This window comes from Heptranchias perlo, chromosome 1 (assembly GCF_035084215.1).
Source record: "Heptranchias perlo isolate sHepPer1 chromosome 1, sHepPer1.hap1, whole genome shotgun sequence".
NCBI lineage: Eukaryota > Metazoa > Chordata > Chondrichthyes > Hexanchiformes > Hexanchidae > Heptranchias > Heptranchias perlo.
The window spans coordinates 165,499,637-165,515,674 of record NC_090325.1 but is presented as its reverse complement, the minus strand read 5'-3'; the positions used below and the strand labels follow the sequence as shown (position 1 = coordinate 165,515,674).

Below are 16,038 nucleotides of genomic sequence, written 5' to 3'. Positions count from 1 at the left end.
GGACTCCCAGTCTTCCCATTTTTTCATTGTTTAAAATGGCACAAATTACATTCGAACACCTCCTGGGTCACAGGGAGTATTTCAGTGAGCAGCAGAGCACTTGCACAGATGGGCAAGTAAAGGGCATTGTACAGCATAGGAACAAAAAGCTGTGGGCCAGAAAACCTCTATTTATCAACACATTTTAAAATACTCTCACATGTAATGGGGTTGGCATGGAAAATAGTATTTAAGAGAACGTTTCAAAATAAAGTGGGTTCAAATTTCCAGTTTTCCCAAACTAATTGCTTCTCCCTTGAAGTGAAGGCTGCTTTGGACATCAGAGTTCTTGGGATACAGAAACTTAATAACTTGCAACTATGATGTTTGAATATGGTAAGGAATGGTGACAAGGTGTACAGAAAATGAACATCTAAGCACCAACTGGGTTCTACAAGGGTGCTGTGGGCTTGAGAATGAAAAATTAGCCTGGGTGGCCAATTCCTGATCATTATCCGGTGACTCCTGTTGGAAAGTTCACATAAATTGATAATGTGCGATAACAGGACTGGATTCAGCTGTGGTGTCCTCCATATTTGAATAGTCTTCCAACACTCACCATCTTGTCTCACACTTAAGGAGTGTTGGGTCATCTGGATGAGATATTGGCGAGCAGCCAGCAACTGTGGAGCTGTACTCCAGCACCTTCATTAGAGGAGACCAAATGGGATGGGGAGGGGTGGGGGAACGGGCAAAGAGCATGGGAACAAATGGCATCTGAATTAATGTCTCCTTTTAGACATCAGTTTTTAAATCAGAACCAAAATGAAAAACATTAAACAGCTGTAAGGCTTCTAAATTAGACCCGAGTCAAATCAGAGTTTTATAACACCAATGTTCCTTCAAAAGTGTGAAAGATCCACACAGACCACGGGCAACCAGTGATTAATGAAGGTGTTTAACTGGATTGGAAAAACACCCAATTACAATTCAGGCACCAAGTGTGCGATTTTGATTTATTCTTGCTGCATTATTCAAATCAGGTTTATGGCATTGCATTATACACACCATCTAGTGACAATCCTTGTCTTAACATGTTGGAATCATTACCAGTGCCTTGAATAAAATAGGATCTTTATTCAAATATTTGGCTTGACAATCAACTCCGGATAAACACATGCCCAATCCAACCACAATATTCTAACATACCAAACCACTTCTCATTCTATTTCATGAATTCCTGATCCAACAGAAAATTCAGAAAACAATGTCCAATTATTTAGTGTTTAGTGTTTGGCCGCACTAAATATATTCAAATTCACCACCACATTTCACCCAGTGAAAGCAGCTTATTTAATAAAAGACCAGGGATCGGACCAGAGTCCTACCTGATGTGTACAGCTCAGTACTGCACCAACATTCTGCATTTACCCACGGAGAAACTGTGTTGTTTTGGGGTTTTTCTTCAACAGAAAGTTGAATGAATGATTGAATGGGCAGTGGTGCAAAATATCTGCAAAGAGTTTCTTTTAAATCTGAAGGTCTCTAAACTGCTGCAGCTCACTTTCCAGAAGTTAGACTGCACTTCAAAGTAATTCATGTCAAGCGCTTTGGGATATTTTTGATAAAAGGAATAAGGCACTATATAAATGCAGTCTTTTTAGGGCATTACATGGGAATCCAAAATAAGAAAAAAAGATTCAGACAACACACAAGATAGTATTTTCATTAATTTATATATTTCTGCCTTATAGTTAACATATGCATTTTCTTTTGTGCCACCCTTAATTTTTCTCAGTAAGTAATGATATTTGTTATATTCAGAAATGAGTAAAATTTCAGACAGCTTTTTGAAATAAATACCATAAAATAATAGAGCTTCACATAATAAATATTCTTTACAACAAAAGAAGTTTTGAGACATTTAAAACAGTCAATTTCCTCAAAACTTTCTTTTTTTACATAAAATATATACACAAAGAAAGCCACAATTTGGCTTGAGACAGAAGCACGGAGAGCTCACTGGGACAAATTTAAGAAAATAAACCAGAGTACGGTCCCATCAATTTAAAGGCAACCCAACATTTAATTATGGATGTCACAATAAAACGGTAATTGATATATTTCAGGAGCCTAAGAGCATTTTGCCAATGCATCTGATATCAGTTATTGCCTCTCAGAAGATATTGTTACTCCTTTGTATAAAACGCACCATTAAATCAATAAATTAAAGGGTATTCTGTACCTCTACATTAAACACCCACAGCAGGTTAGGTTGAAATATGAAACCAAGATTGACCTACCCTTTTAAAAAAATCAGGAGAGATTTACAATATGGTGGACATTGTTCAGAACACTAAAATTTGCAGTTGTTCAGACCAGTACAGAATTTGAACAATAAAAAGTCCTTTTGTCTTTCCTTTTAAAATAATTCTTATTATATTAGTCTTTTTTCTAGTGTCCAATGCAACTCCCACTTACTTACACATAGAGAAGTGTTCAGAACGTGTGGCATGCATTACACTACAGAATTTGAAGTCATATCAGTTCACTGGAGTAATGGAGCATGTTGTATTTTTTGAGAGCGTTGTGATAATTTGTATTTATAAAAGCTCCCAAATACTTTTGGATTTTAACTGAGGTAAAAACTTCTAATGTTGGCTAAATATGGCAAAACCATGAATCCAGTATAAAAAGCACATTAACAATTTCTCCACAAATAGCAAACAATGGAAATCTTCCCATCCATTAATGTAGCTGACTAATATACACTGGTGCAAAAGTAGTTTTTGAGTTGACAAGAATAAGGACTCAGGAGTATAGTTTCCTCTCTTCGCAATAAAGTACTTGAGTGCAAAGCAGAGAACACAACCTTTATTCTCTCATCTGCTTTATCACTATAAATAGGGAACAGAGAAAAATATGCCCTGGATTATTTCAAGGGAATTTTTGCATACTTTAGAAAAATCAGGTAACAATATAAGGAGTTAACAGGAAGTCAATGAATGAAGTCAGGAAGTCACTTGTAAATGTCGCACAAAAACTGGCTGCTTGAATGGAGATAGTTAGTTTGGTGGCAGCCAGCCTGGTGCAGGCCAGTGCCTTATCATCGTAGCACCAGTGGTTTCCCCCAATTATCTTCTTGGCAGAAATTGTATTGTGACATCCATATATTAAAGGGATCAAACCCCCCTCAGAATCTGGTTAATTAGTTTCAATTATGCTAAAAAAAATTGATGATTTGTAAAGAATAGCAGTAAACGTTGTGTATCATGAAAAATCTGTGGACAATACAAATTAGTTAAGGGGGCTGTTTGCAAGTGAGAAAGCTCCTCTGAAGTGATGCGGATGTCTCGTCACCCACGAGTACCAGCAACATTCACGATCCTAAGCCTGACAGGCAGAACTGAAGCCGTTCCACGTTGATAGAAAGCAGGCATCTCTCGATTGTTGAAAGGGCTAAGGTTAGAATAGTTGCTGCATTTGATGATATCCAGTCCTAGGCTGAAAGCGGGTAAACACACACGCATGATTTCAAAATGAAAAAAAAGGAGAGTGTTAAGGAGCTCTGCTGCCCCGGATCAAGAGGGTTTGTCCTCCCCTTGAGTGGGACAGCTCTTGAGTTTGCAATACACAGTATTAGAGTTCTTGCATCGGCACCCAGGCCGGTTTACACGATCGTAGCACCCCTGGCAAAGTTTGATGCAGCCCTTTGCTGGAAGGTAGCAAAGTAAACAGGGCAGAAACAAGGACATTAAACCCATGCACAAGAACCTGGAGCAGCAGTGCGAATGGGAGCACGAGCAAGGATTATCTGCACAGGAGTCCTCATCGTCATTGGAGCAGTGGTAGAAGATTCCCTTTACCAGGCACATGCATGTACCGTACTCTACCGTGCTCTCTGCTGAGCACAGACACTGCTTGTTACAAGCCAAACACGAAGGCAGAGTCCTTGGTGCTGTGCACTCTCTGCACTTACATTTCCCACATTGCTCACATATAAATCTATGCTTTGCCAAATCCTCCTTCCCTAAGCATTTCAGCTCATCAGTTGTACAAGCAGATGGTTTAGGTTGTATTCTAATCGTCCGGTCCGATCTGTGGTGGCTGGTGGTTAGCCGTGTCGGTGGTGAACGTCCCAGCAGTCCTTGCTCGGATGACGCACTACTGTTGCTCCCTGAACTAGCTGCACTACCCGTGCTGGTCGACCTGCTCAACACAGGCATCCTGGTGGAGGGGTGGTGACCAGCGTGTGTGTGGTGAGTGGACCGATGTTCATAGTTATTATTCACGTTGATCGGTATCACTTCGTGAGTCCTTTCATGCTTGTCATGCCGCTGTGTGGGTCTGCTACTACTACCGCTACTACTAGCCTTCTTCACAGTAGCCGGGCCTTCTGTGTACTCGTTGCTGGTCCTGATTGCTTTAATCTGATCGAGGGATAAAATGGCAGTGTGCTGCAACTCCCGTTCATATTCAAGTCTCTGCCTGCTGTCGAGAGAGGGCTGCTGGATCACAACCAATGAACCACCACCGCCATGCTGAATACGGGCCTCCATCTGTGGTGATCACAACTTCCAGCATTCACCGTAGGCTTGGCATGCATCTGAAATTCTGCCAAAACAAGTAGAGAGGAAAAAAATATATTAGGGTCATATTGCTACATACAGCTATAATTTATGGGATCACAAAGATCCCAGGCTACTGCAAAAGGATAGACTCAGAAAGCACTTAACCCACTGGACTGTGGCCACAGCTCCCACAATGAAAATTACATTTGGATGCACGAGGCAACCCTACTGGCAACAAAAGTTATTTCTTCATTGGGCCAGATTCGGATTAACAGTCTGCACACTCATACGAACTCCTTACCCCTCAATGGGAAGGTTTTCCTAACTCATGGTAAGATTGTTCAATCTATAAGGAAGCGGGCTGGGTTCAAACCTGCCCAGTAAAATTCTGCAGACATGCCAGATTATTCCTTTTGACTGAAGGCAAAGTATATTAAGAATGGGAATTGTGAGAGGCAGGAGAACATTTTTTTTCTTTTTATTATAGCATTTTATATATATATATATATATATATATGATGCCTTTAATGTAGCATATTGTCCCACAGTGCTTAACAAAAGGGCAGGAATTGGGAGGTGAGAGCAGGTGGCCAAAGGTGAGGTACGAGATGGAGGTTTTAAGGAGCACATTAATGGTGGGGGGGGAGACGTAGCAAGGCAGAAAGGTTTAGGAAGAGAATTTCAGATTGCAGACCACAATGGCCAAAGGCTTTGCTACAAATGGGGGATGGATAGAATCCAGACTCAGATATGCAATCTGAGACATAGAGCTGCAGGAGATTACAGAAGTAAGAGGATACACAAATGAAGACAACGGTTTTGAAGTCAGTGTGCTGGGGGACAGGGAGCTAGTGGAGATCCCAAGGACTGGCATGTTAGGGGAGCAAAACTTAGCATTGGTAGGGATCATCAAAATCAGCATTTACCAATTTATCAATAAATGACTGGAGCTTTTCGGGTGGTGAATCAGTAAATCAGTAAAAATCAATTTCTACCAGAATTTGAGGAAAACAATATCAGTAAAATTTCCCATTATTAATCAGGTATAGAAATGTGCACGCATTGCATGTTGCATGCTGTACATGCTGTGCCCACATCACAGATGTGATGCGCATGCATCTCCAGACTTGATTTTTGGCAGGAAAAGAAACAAACACTGTGCAACTTGGATTTTTTTTTAAAGGGGACCTGCACATTCTTTAGGTACTGCTGTTAGGACTACATTCTTTACACTGCAGCAAACGTCAGTCTTTCATTCCCAGTTGGGAATGCAGCAAGGACAGCAAGGCCCTGACCCAGTTACCACACAGAGTGGGTAATCTTCACCTTCACCGCCTGGGCGGTAATCTGGTGGAGCAGACCCTGCATCCGTAGTAGGACCTGCCTGATTTTCATACCGCCCAGGAGGTGAAGGTGAAAATTACCTTGTGTCTCCTAAAAACTGAGACTATCAATCAAAGGCTGACTCAGGTCACACACCAAGGTACTGATTACTGAAAGCAAGATTGCGACAATTTTGATTATCTGACCATCATAACGGCAGGTAAACAATAAACATAGGTTCTTCCAATTTTACTTTAAAAAAAACTCTCTGGGGTTAAGTGACAATCTGGTGCTGAACCCCAGAAAAATGGTGTCCGTGAACTATGTAAATAATTGCGGGCTATTGTTCAAATGTGCCTTTTTTTTTAAGTCCCTTGCTTGTTCTGTTGAGTTTCAGCAATGTTCAAAATAAAACTGTTTTTACTGATATTCTCCAAATTTACTCAGAAATTTTGGAGCCCAATTTTACACTAAAAATAAAACCCTGACTTTTACGTTGGCAATGAAAATTGACTTTAATGACCCTTAAGTATGGGATAGGATGCAAGTGACACGAGTTCTGAAAGAAATTAGGAGTTTGTGTGGGGTGTAGCTTGAGAGGCCAGCTGAGAGGGCATTGGACCATTAGAGCCCGGAGGTGACAACATTTCAGCAGCAATGAGGTGAAGTAGGTACAGAGGCAAGCAAAGTTTTAAAGATGGAAATAAGTAATCTTGGATATGCAGTTTGAAGCTCAGTTCAGGGTTGAGCAGAACACTAAGGTGTGCAACCTGAGTGAGGAGCTGGGGATGAGTGTGGAATCGAGGACAGAATACAGAGTTTCTGATGACAGCCAAACAGGATGGCTTCAGTCTTGCTGATGTTTAGTTGGAGGAAGTCCTGGCTCATCCATGACTTGATGTTAGACAGTCAGGCTGCACAGTAGCAGTCCTGGAATCAAGGATGATGATGGACAAGTGGTGTGTGCCATTGGTATACATGCAGAGACTGACCCTATGCTGATGATAATGTTTCCGAGAGGCAGCATACATTATAAGGAGTAGGAGGGGGCTGGAGTTGAAGCCTTGTGACTATGCTGACAAGGGAAGAGGAGCCATAAAATGGTTTATATTTGTTTAGGCCCAGTGCGTTCTATATTACAGGTACACTTATCTATTTCACAATACACAGCATTAGAGATTGCATTGCAGGAAAAAAATATTTTTTGAAATCTGCAAAGGAAATTCAACTGATACATTGATTCAACTACTATTTCCCTGTCCTCTAGAACTCCCTTTCTAGCTCCCTCTACCTTGTCATTTCCCTCCCTGCTTTGAAAGACCTCTTTAAAACCTTTCACTTAACCATGTCTCCAGTCCCCCACTGTAATCCTCTGTTTTCTCCTCCTGCTCAACATCCACTGTGTTTCCTCCTTATTGTAAAGTGCATGTAGGTGACTTCCTGTCTCTGAGGAGCACTATAGAAATACATGTTGTGAATTATTTTAATATTCCCCTCCACCCCTTTAGACCTTTCCCAGGTAGATGATGAACTCCCAGAACTCTACCAATGCCACCCTTGAGCTGACAACTAGGAGATACATAAAAACAACTGGGTCTACTCGTCTAGTTCTCTCTCTATTTTTGGACTGCAGTCTGCATCTCCATCAGATCTTGTAGCCAAGACTAGGAACTCCCAATATATGAATCACAGGAATACATAACCCAGGTCCTGAAACTACATCACTGCATTGGAGCACAAAAGCTTTTACTCTTTTTGATGGAATTATACCCATTATTTCAGGCAGTATAGTATGTATATTGATCAAATCTCGCCAGATGGCCATAACATGGTTGCCCAAAAGATTCAGTGTCCTGAACTGTTGCAATTTTTTTAAAATCTAGACTGTCTCATGATAAAAATACAACATTGCTAAGACCAGAATCATTATTGTATTTTCTTTTTTTCAACCTTTGGCCATACAGTGGGTGGAAGTTTACACAAGTGACTCGGTGAAAGGAAAGGTCACCAGCCACTTTTCAACCGGTTTTGCACTGTTACATGAAAATTACTAAAATAAAAGTAGTTACATAATGAAGATCAATACAATTTGACATTCATGTATCATTAAGCAGCCTACTCCATAAGTACAGATTATGTAGTGACAAGAGAAATATATCAAATTCAAATTGCTTATATTGTAAATTAAACCTTTTTCAATTTTGAAAATGATCAGACAGTCAATAGATAGCTCCCCCAGTGGCTCAGGAAGGTCTCATGTTCAATCCATGCTGTGTGCTCAGTTAGCTAATCTCAGTTGAAATGGTTGTGAAGCCCTATAATTGGCCTTGACATTTCTGGGCTAGGTAATGGAACAAAAAATCAGCCAAAGTACCTACTGCTGATGGCTATCCACTGACAGTAGGATCAGGTTTGGCACCCCCACCCCGCCCCCCCACCATGAACTGCCAGCACTCATTATCTGGGTTCACGAATGAAGAATGGTTGCTTAGGTGAGATACCAGAGGGGCTGCCAACACCCATAGAATGATGCAGCTTGAGCCAGTGTCTTCAGGACACTCAATAAAGACCCCCTCCCCCTCCACAAAATCATCTAAAATAACAGATTATCCTAATGCCAACTCAGCGGATCTCCTTCAATGCTGAATAATAAAAACAAGCAACAGTGTACATTTCACGAGATGGGATCCTTTAGAAGTGAAAATAACTATTAAACAAGGGTACAGGGATTAGGGCATAAACTCAACTGACCTGATTTCAATTCCCAACCAGAAAATTGTCACATTTCAAGTCCCACTCTTAAGATGCCAGGTCCCTTGACCTCACCTCCTTCAGGTGGCTAGGTTGCTCACAATAACAGGATCTTATCTGAAGCAGAGAGGAAAGAAAGGGAAGGAAAAAAAAGAGCGAACTGCCATTCACTCTCTTCAAACTATGCATCCTATTGGACACTGCTGAAGAGGAATTAGCTGGAAACATAAAGACGTCTGTGGCACATAACACCCACTCTCCCAGCGGAGAATGTGCGCAGAAGAGGAAGCTATTTTATTTTTCTCGGGTGGGGCAGGCCTTATGAAAAGATTAGGGCTACTGCAGTTAAGTCATATTTGAAGATACAAAAATACTCACAACTTGTACTAGAACTATATCATGGTCTGATCTATAGCAAAAGAACTGCCTCACTATTACATTTTACAGTGAAAAATTAAATGCAGCTTATAGCCCCCAAAAGACTAAAATCAGTCTAAAAAGGTAAGTGAAGTCGACTTATAATGTTGTCCTGAGTCACGCTTATTTTTTTAAAATTCTACTCACTATGCAGTATCATAAATTTTCAACATGAAAATGATTACTTGTTTTTTCTGCATAGTGAAGTCAGCAGTTAAAGGGTTAATGTACTGGTTTCCTATGCAATACACTGGCGGGAGGGGAACAGAGTCATAAACATAATGCACAATGCCATCAAATTTCAGTAAGTACTCTACCTAACACATTTCATAGCATCATCTCCCTGTTCTCTTCCTAAGTAGTTTTGTGTATGCAACTGTGAATGACAGCACCATGCTCTCTCAAAATGATATCCTTCTAAAGGCAATGTCTAATAGAAATATTGATAGCACAACCACAGCACACTTAATGACTTACGTATTTAATGCATAACCATTACTCCTACAACGTAGCTATTGAATACAGCCCAACATTAAAACTATATACCAAAGTATCCAGAACTTTCTCTCTCCCATTTCTCCTCCACCCTAAAACGAAGTTTGTTTTCAAAAAATATTGAGATTTCAAACTGCTGTATAAATCGTCAAACCAAAGTAAGGACGCCAATGGGTTAAAACAACTGCCTTGCACAGAGTTGTCAGGATCTGCTGGATTGCCCTATGCACCTGGTACTCAGCTCTTACAGCAGAAGGATTATACTGACAATGAATCACTGGATCTCGGTCAGCACGAAACTGGACTGAATTAAGAGACTATTACCATGTGGTATCCATAATGCGGTTTTAATTTGGGAGCTTCCACAACACTGCACAGTGCTAGTCTTATTTTTGTGCAAGAGGCATTCTTGTCTTCAAATGCCACAAAAATGCAACCACTTACTGCGTGTTTTCCACACATAGAGTAGGATTGTATATAGTGGCAAGGTTAATAAATACACTTCAGTTCTTAATTACTTGCACAAATATAACACAGATTTGAAAAAAAAACACTGGAAAATTGTTCATAATTTAACAATTAGGTTTGAAAATCATCCCCCACCAAAACCACAAAGGTTTTAATTTGCCTTAAAGTAAAGAGCAATGGCACAATTGAAGGAATAAGGGGATGTTATTGAAAATGTCCTCGTGGAGGACCTGGCACTAACGTGTAGGTTAGTTAGAATGAAATGCAACAGCTTTCCTATTCAAGCACCCATCTGATGGGATCTGCTGAGAAAACAAATTTAAAGAACTTGCAAAGCACAGGTATAAGAATTCAAGTCTGCCTTCGAGTTACAAAATTGATCAATGAACTTAAGTGGCAAATTACAGTTGAATTTGCAGTCTTACTGTCACTTATTGTTTGAAGAACAAATCCAAAATCAAGCACCTTCAACCACCAGGAACAGCAGCACCTGAAGCAATACGGGCGATCAGACCTCGCCCTGAAAAGTCTACAGTTTAAGCACATCTGATTAAAGGATGGAACAAAATGTATTAAACGTTAGGCTTTCAGTGCCATGGGCCGAGGGCGCAAAGATGAGTTGGTGGAAGATGATACGTGTGCCTGTGAGAGGTGGGGAGTGGTAATACAAAAAATATATATGGGGGGGAAGCATAAGTAAGCCCGGATGGAGTTTCAAAATTGAATTCAGAGCACCATCAAATTATAGGACTGCTACCCTACTAGATTTTGATGTTTCTAAGATGGACCGTAAAATTTCTCTTACCGAAAAGAAGGAAAATATGTATTTTTTCCATTAGTAATAACCTGCTAATTAAATTGTACTCTCACAAACCATGCAACTTCAAAGCAGGCATTCTCCAATTTTACATGAAATGTGGACTCTCATCCCACACTGTCTATCACACTGTTTGAAAGTATCTGGATTAATGGGTGGTGTAACAGGGGCCAGTAGTGAATGGTTGGGTACTGCAGTACATGGCTCTCTGAAGAGAATGTTATGCCATAGTTTCTGGATGTTTCCAATCATGAAGTGGTGGCATTCTCACATTGGCATTTAGTTGGAGCAAAACTTAAAAAATCTAGCGTAAAAGAACTATCCCATGTTGATAGAGAGAAGAACAAATCAGATGTATTTTTCTGCAGGCCCAATTTGGAAGTGAAATGACTAGAATATATCCAATCACTTATAATTACCAGTCACTTCATATCCAAAGTCATATTCATGTTTTATCACAGCATGATAATGGCAAGATGAAGTATATTATAATGGTCAATAAAATTTCATAGCAGATGAGCCAACTACAAATGGATCACGTTTACCTTCATTACTAAAATGCCATATTTTCAGCTCCACTTTTGGCCAGTTTGTAAGTTAGCTTTTAATAAAAGTGGAGGGGTTAAGTTGTGATGGATGACGACCAAGTCTAAAAGTCAGATCCCTCACCAGGAGTCTTGAACCCTTGTCAATTACCCATCATGTTGACTCACAATCAGTAGTCTCGCTCGAAATTGCACCCAAAAGAGCCATTCGGCGCTTAACGACCAGTTTAGAACAAAACCTTTCTAACTCAGCAAGTTACAAGGGACTTGTACGCAAGCACCTGCAAATAATAATGCCTCTTCAAACTGCTTCTATTATTTAAGAAGGCCAGTAGAACGTCAGGGTTTTAAAACTTCTCACTGGACGTGCTTGTAAGAAAGCGACAAACATACAGAGAACTCGTATCGGAAGTGAGAAGCCGGGGTTCGGGTTTCACGATCCTGAACATGCATCCAGAGAATTCCCAATATTGACCTCGATCTGTGACCTAGGAAGTCTCTCGCCTGTATTAACTTCAAACTTCACCTTTACACCATTCTCTGCAATGGACAGAACCCCCTAAAATCCCCCCACCCACCCCCCACAAACACACATACAGTTCCTGACCTTGGCATTTGACTTTGCTGTCTGACCTATGCTGTCCGTGTTGGAAGGGAGTTGCAGGACAAACCGGATTTATGTTTCTACCGCTCCAATCTGAAGACGCTCTGGGGTAGGGAGGGGAGGGGGCGATGACACTCTACATGGCGATCGGAACAAATGGCACAAAAGCCATCGTCACATACAAAGTATTTTTTTAAAATCAAGCCACGTTTTAGGATTGTAAATCGCCTCGTCAATGCGGTAGACTCGATTAAACATTGGGATTAACTACAAAAGCGAGCTCCGGGGGCCGAGCCAGCTCCCAGCGAAGACAGCCGTGAGTCCAGGCGCACTCTCCGCGCACATCGCAACACAACGGGCGGCCGATCCTTTGGCGATGTGCAGCCTGACCACGCAAAACAAGAAGTCCCATACGCAGATTTCGCAGGCACCATCGGGAGCTGGAGAGAAGGGAGGGGGGCGAACAAAACGCCCCCTGCCCCACAACAAGTCCCAATAGTTTTTCAATAATAATTTAAGAATCCGCTTCTCAGCTCTTCTACAAGACGTATCTGACAATAGTGTAAAGGTCCTACAGTTTAACCAAACACTACTTCAATATGCTGAATGTATCAAAACCCCCTCCAGCCGCCTTACCCAAACCAATAAGCTTGATTCCCCGATCACCTTGTTGCAAACAGCAGTTGCTGTGCCGAAACTCTGCAAGAACCGTCTCCTCTCGGGCAATAAGTGGGCTAAGAAAAACGATCCGCGCTCCCTCAATTCCTCCCGCCTTGGTACCAGATCTCGACGATTATTTCAATTAAAACGACTCAGAAAAGAACACATCAAAAGCCCGCAGCCGAGTGCCGTTGACTGTAGCCAGCAGCGCCCTCTCGGAGCGCAGTTAAACTCTGGTTAATCGATCGATCATCGAGCGGAGGAAAGAAGAGAGGGGGGAAAATTATGAATGAATCCAGCAGCAGCAGGCTGGCGGTCGGAGGGGATGGAGAACACCACACGGGGGCGGACTTTCCAGTAACAACACTGGGGTCATTCAACTATATTGGGCATTTTCACAAGTGGAAGTTGATTCATCCTGAAGAACATATATTCGGCAAGAAAAAAAGTTAGCTTTTCGTTTTCATTTAGGGAAAGATTTAAAAAAATCTTATGCTGTTCAAGCTATCCAATGTAAAAGCTATCCAATCAAACAAGATTTTTAAAACTATATTTTTAAAGTTATTAAATGTCGAGGAATCCTACCTATTTCCATATATCCACCAAGTACAAATCCATTTTATTATGTAATATATAAAGTCTATTCCTAGAAGGTAGATCCAGTCTCACGCCTGATATAAACCAATATTTAGGAGTCGGAGTCACGGCGTCAGTCGTCGAATCGAAACAAGTGGAGAGTGGACGTGAGGCAACTTGTCGAGTTGAAGGAAGCAGGACCCCTAGACACAAGAGTTCTCCCCGCGAACAGCGGGATTGCTGAATCTGCAGCACAGCGGGGCCAACATTCCCGTCGCACTCCACTCTACGCACTGCGCATCCACAACAATGTCCAGCAGCCTTGGGGTATTTCCTCACTGGCACTCTCCGCACGGGCTGTGGGTTGTCAGTGGGCTATTTCCCTTCTTGTATGCGACTCTCCACAAGACACGGCGAATTCTCTGTATGAAGGTCTCCCGTCTGGTCACCTTATTCCCTAGATGAAGCTGTCACCAGTACGCGATATGACTGCGTGTGTGTGAATGTTGTGATACTGCGTGTGTAAGATTCTACGCTCACTGTGAAGCTTTGCGCCTGGTGTACAAAGCTGTATGTTATTGGTGCGTCTATTTGTGAGGCTGTGTCCGGCAACCAGTGTCTGTATAGGTGAGATGCTCCTTTATATAAGAGTGCGGAGTTGCTCTAACACGCTGCCTGTATAGGTGAGATGCTCCTTTATGTGAGTGCGGAGTTGCTCTAACACGCTGCCTGTATAGGTGAGATGCTCCTTTATGTGAGTGCGGAGTTGCTCTAACACGCTGCCTGTATAGGTGAGATGCTTCTTTATGTAAGAGTGCGGAGTTGCTATAACACGCTGCCTGTATAGGTGAGATGCTCCTTTATATAAGAGTGCGGAGTTGCTCTAACACGCTGCCTGTATAGGTGAGATGCTCCTTTATGTGAGTGCGGAGTTGCTCTAACACGCTGCCTGTATAGGTGAGATGCTCCTTTATGTGAGTGCGGAGTTGCTCTAACACGCTGCCTGTATAGGTGAGATGCTCCTTTATGTGAGTGCGGAGTTGCTCTAACACGCTGCCTGTATAGGTGAGATGCTCCTTTATGTGAGTGCGGAGTTGCTCTAACACGCTGCCTGTATAGGTGAGATGCTCCTTTATATAAGAGTGCGGAGTTGCTCTAACACGCTGCCTGTATAGGTGAGATGCTCCTTTATGTGAGTGCGGAGTTGCTCTAACACGCTGCCTGTATAGGTGAGATGCTCCTTTATATAAGAGTGCGGAGTTGCTCTAACACGCTGCCTGTATAGGTGAGATGCTCCTTTATGTGAGTGCGGAGTTGCTCTAACACGCTGCCTGTATAGGTGAGATGCTCCTTTATGTGAGTGCGGAGTTGCTCTAACACGCTGCCTGCTGACTGTTGCCCGCTCCGGACTTGTCCTCAGTGCCACTGACGACTGGTCGTTATCCACGAAACACACACCACATTCCCTTCGCCCTCATTGGTTGACACTTCGCATTCCACAGCTGCTCATTGGCCAGAATTTTGCATTCCACCGCCGGCCATTGGTCTCCAGCACCCCAGAAGCGGAAAAAATAGGAATAAAGAGGATACAAGATATCCGGTCACTGCTGATTGGTTAGATCAGGACTCACCGCAGTCGGTGGGCTCTGATTGGGTCAGTGGGAGGATCCAGCACTTTTTTTTAATGAAGCTGATTGGTGGGGTTAGAGATGCAGGTTAAACGCTGAAACTTGTAGATTGGTGGGAAATATCCCTCTAATTGGATGAAAGGAAACGGCGCATCCGACCAGAGATGATTACTACGAGATTGGATTCATGATCTATTGCCTGATTTCACTTAGATATCTAACTTTTACGCACAAGAAAATTTCAACATCAACTCAACATATTTACACAATTTATATTCCAGGGTAAACCGGCTTAATTTTATCTCTGTAATATTAAATAGAAGGAAACAATATTAAAAATAGGTGAAATTAGTTACTATCAGGGTCCATATATTTATTTTACTCAAGTTTTTAATATATTTCACCCTATCTCAATGGCATTTTAAGAAAATATACACATTTGTCTTACACGTTTTTGTTGTCGATGTACACAACTCTCTAAACACTCTCACACACCACTCCATGTGCTGCTAAGAAAAATGTTCAAAATGTTGAATAAGCCCTTGGAGAAAAAGCATCTGAGCCTCTCACTGCCTTCGGCCCTCCGCGGCTTTATTATTCATTTGTAAAATAAACCGCAGACCGGAATCCAGTGCAATTCTCCCTCTATCGCATCCTGCTGGTTTCCATTATGCATAAAAAGCTTTCAGATGAGAAAAACGAATGTGGTTTACAAAAAAGAGGCAGAGGAAACATTCATAAAAAAAACGACCTGCAACGATGAAAACTCGCTTTCAAATGCCATTATTAAACATACATAAATATTTTAAAACTTTTGAACTTCGTTTGTTTTTTTCTTACCAGAAATCCGCGAGTCGGAATATTAAAGGTCCAGGTAATAAGGACCTGGTGCCTTGAACCTTTCAGCAGCCCCTACCTTTGGATAATGCTTTTGTGCGCAGATCACACTGGGGGGAAAACTCGACTTCCTAAACTCCTCTTTTGTTGTTGCTCCAGTCATTTGAATGCACCAAAACAACCGTCTCTTGCCACTGAACACATGCTGAGAATGTTAATGCCAATCCACGTAACCTTCTGTATGGGGCGGGAGCCTACACTGAATGGCTCCAAGTATAATTTATGTGTAACGTTAAACTATTCCTGGTTGCACTTATTAATCTAATTTGAACTGCAATGTGGCATAACCTGTTATATTATATATAGC

The 16,038-nt window shown here is 41.7% G+C and overlaps 1 protein-coding gene across 7 annotated transcripts; it reads right to left on the bottom strand.

Moving 5' to 3' along the window:
• Positions 1 to 1,048: 1,048 nt before the first annotated feature.
• On the bottom strand, positions 1,049 to 15,955 carry spry1 (sprouty homolog 1, antagonist of FGF signaling (Drosophila)). 7 transcript variants are annotated; one of them, XM_067993458.1, is made up of 3 exons: positions 13,216 to 14,650; positions 12,607 to 13,048; positions 1,049 to 4,593 (listed from the first exon to the last, which is right to left on the bottom strand). In XM_067993458.1, the coding sequence occupies exon 3, from the start codon at positions 4,536 to 4,538 to the stop codon at positions 3,561 to 3,563; it is 978 nt and encodes a 325-aa protein (XP_067849559.1). In that variant the 5' UTR covers positions 4,539 to 4,593; positions 12,607 to 13,048; positions 13,216 to 14,650; the 3' UTR covers positions 1,049 to 3,560. The 7 variants fall into 7 exon arrangements, with proteins under 7 accessions (XP_067849559.1, XP_067849556.1, XP_067849560.1 ...); XM_067993455.1 differs by having other exon boundaries at positions 12,637 to 13,048; XM_067993459.1 differs by lacking the exons at positions 12,607 to 13,048; positions 13,216 to 14,650 and adding an exon at positions 15,751 to 15,955.
• Positions 15,956 to 16,038: the final 83 nt, after the last annotated feature.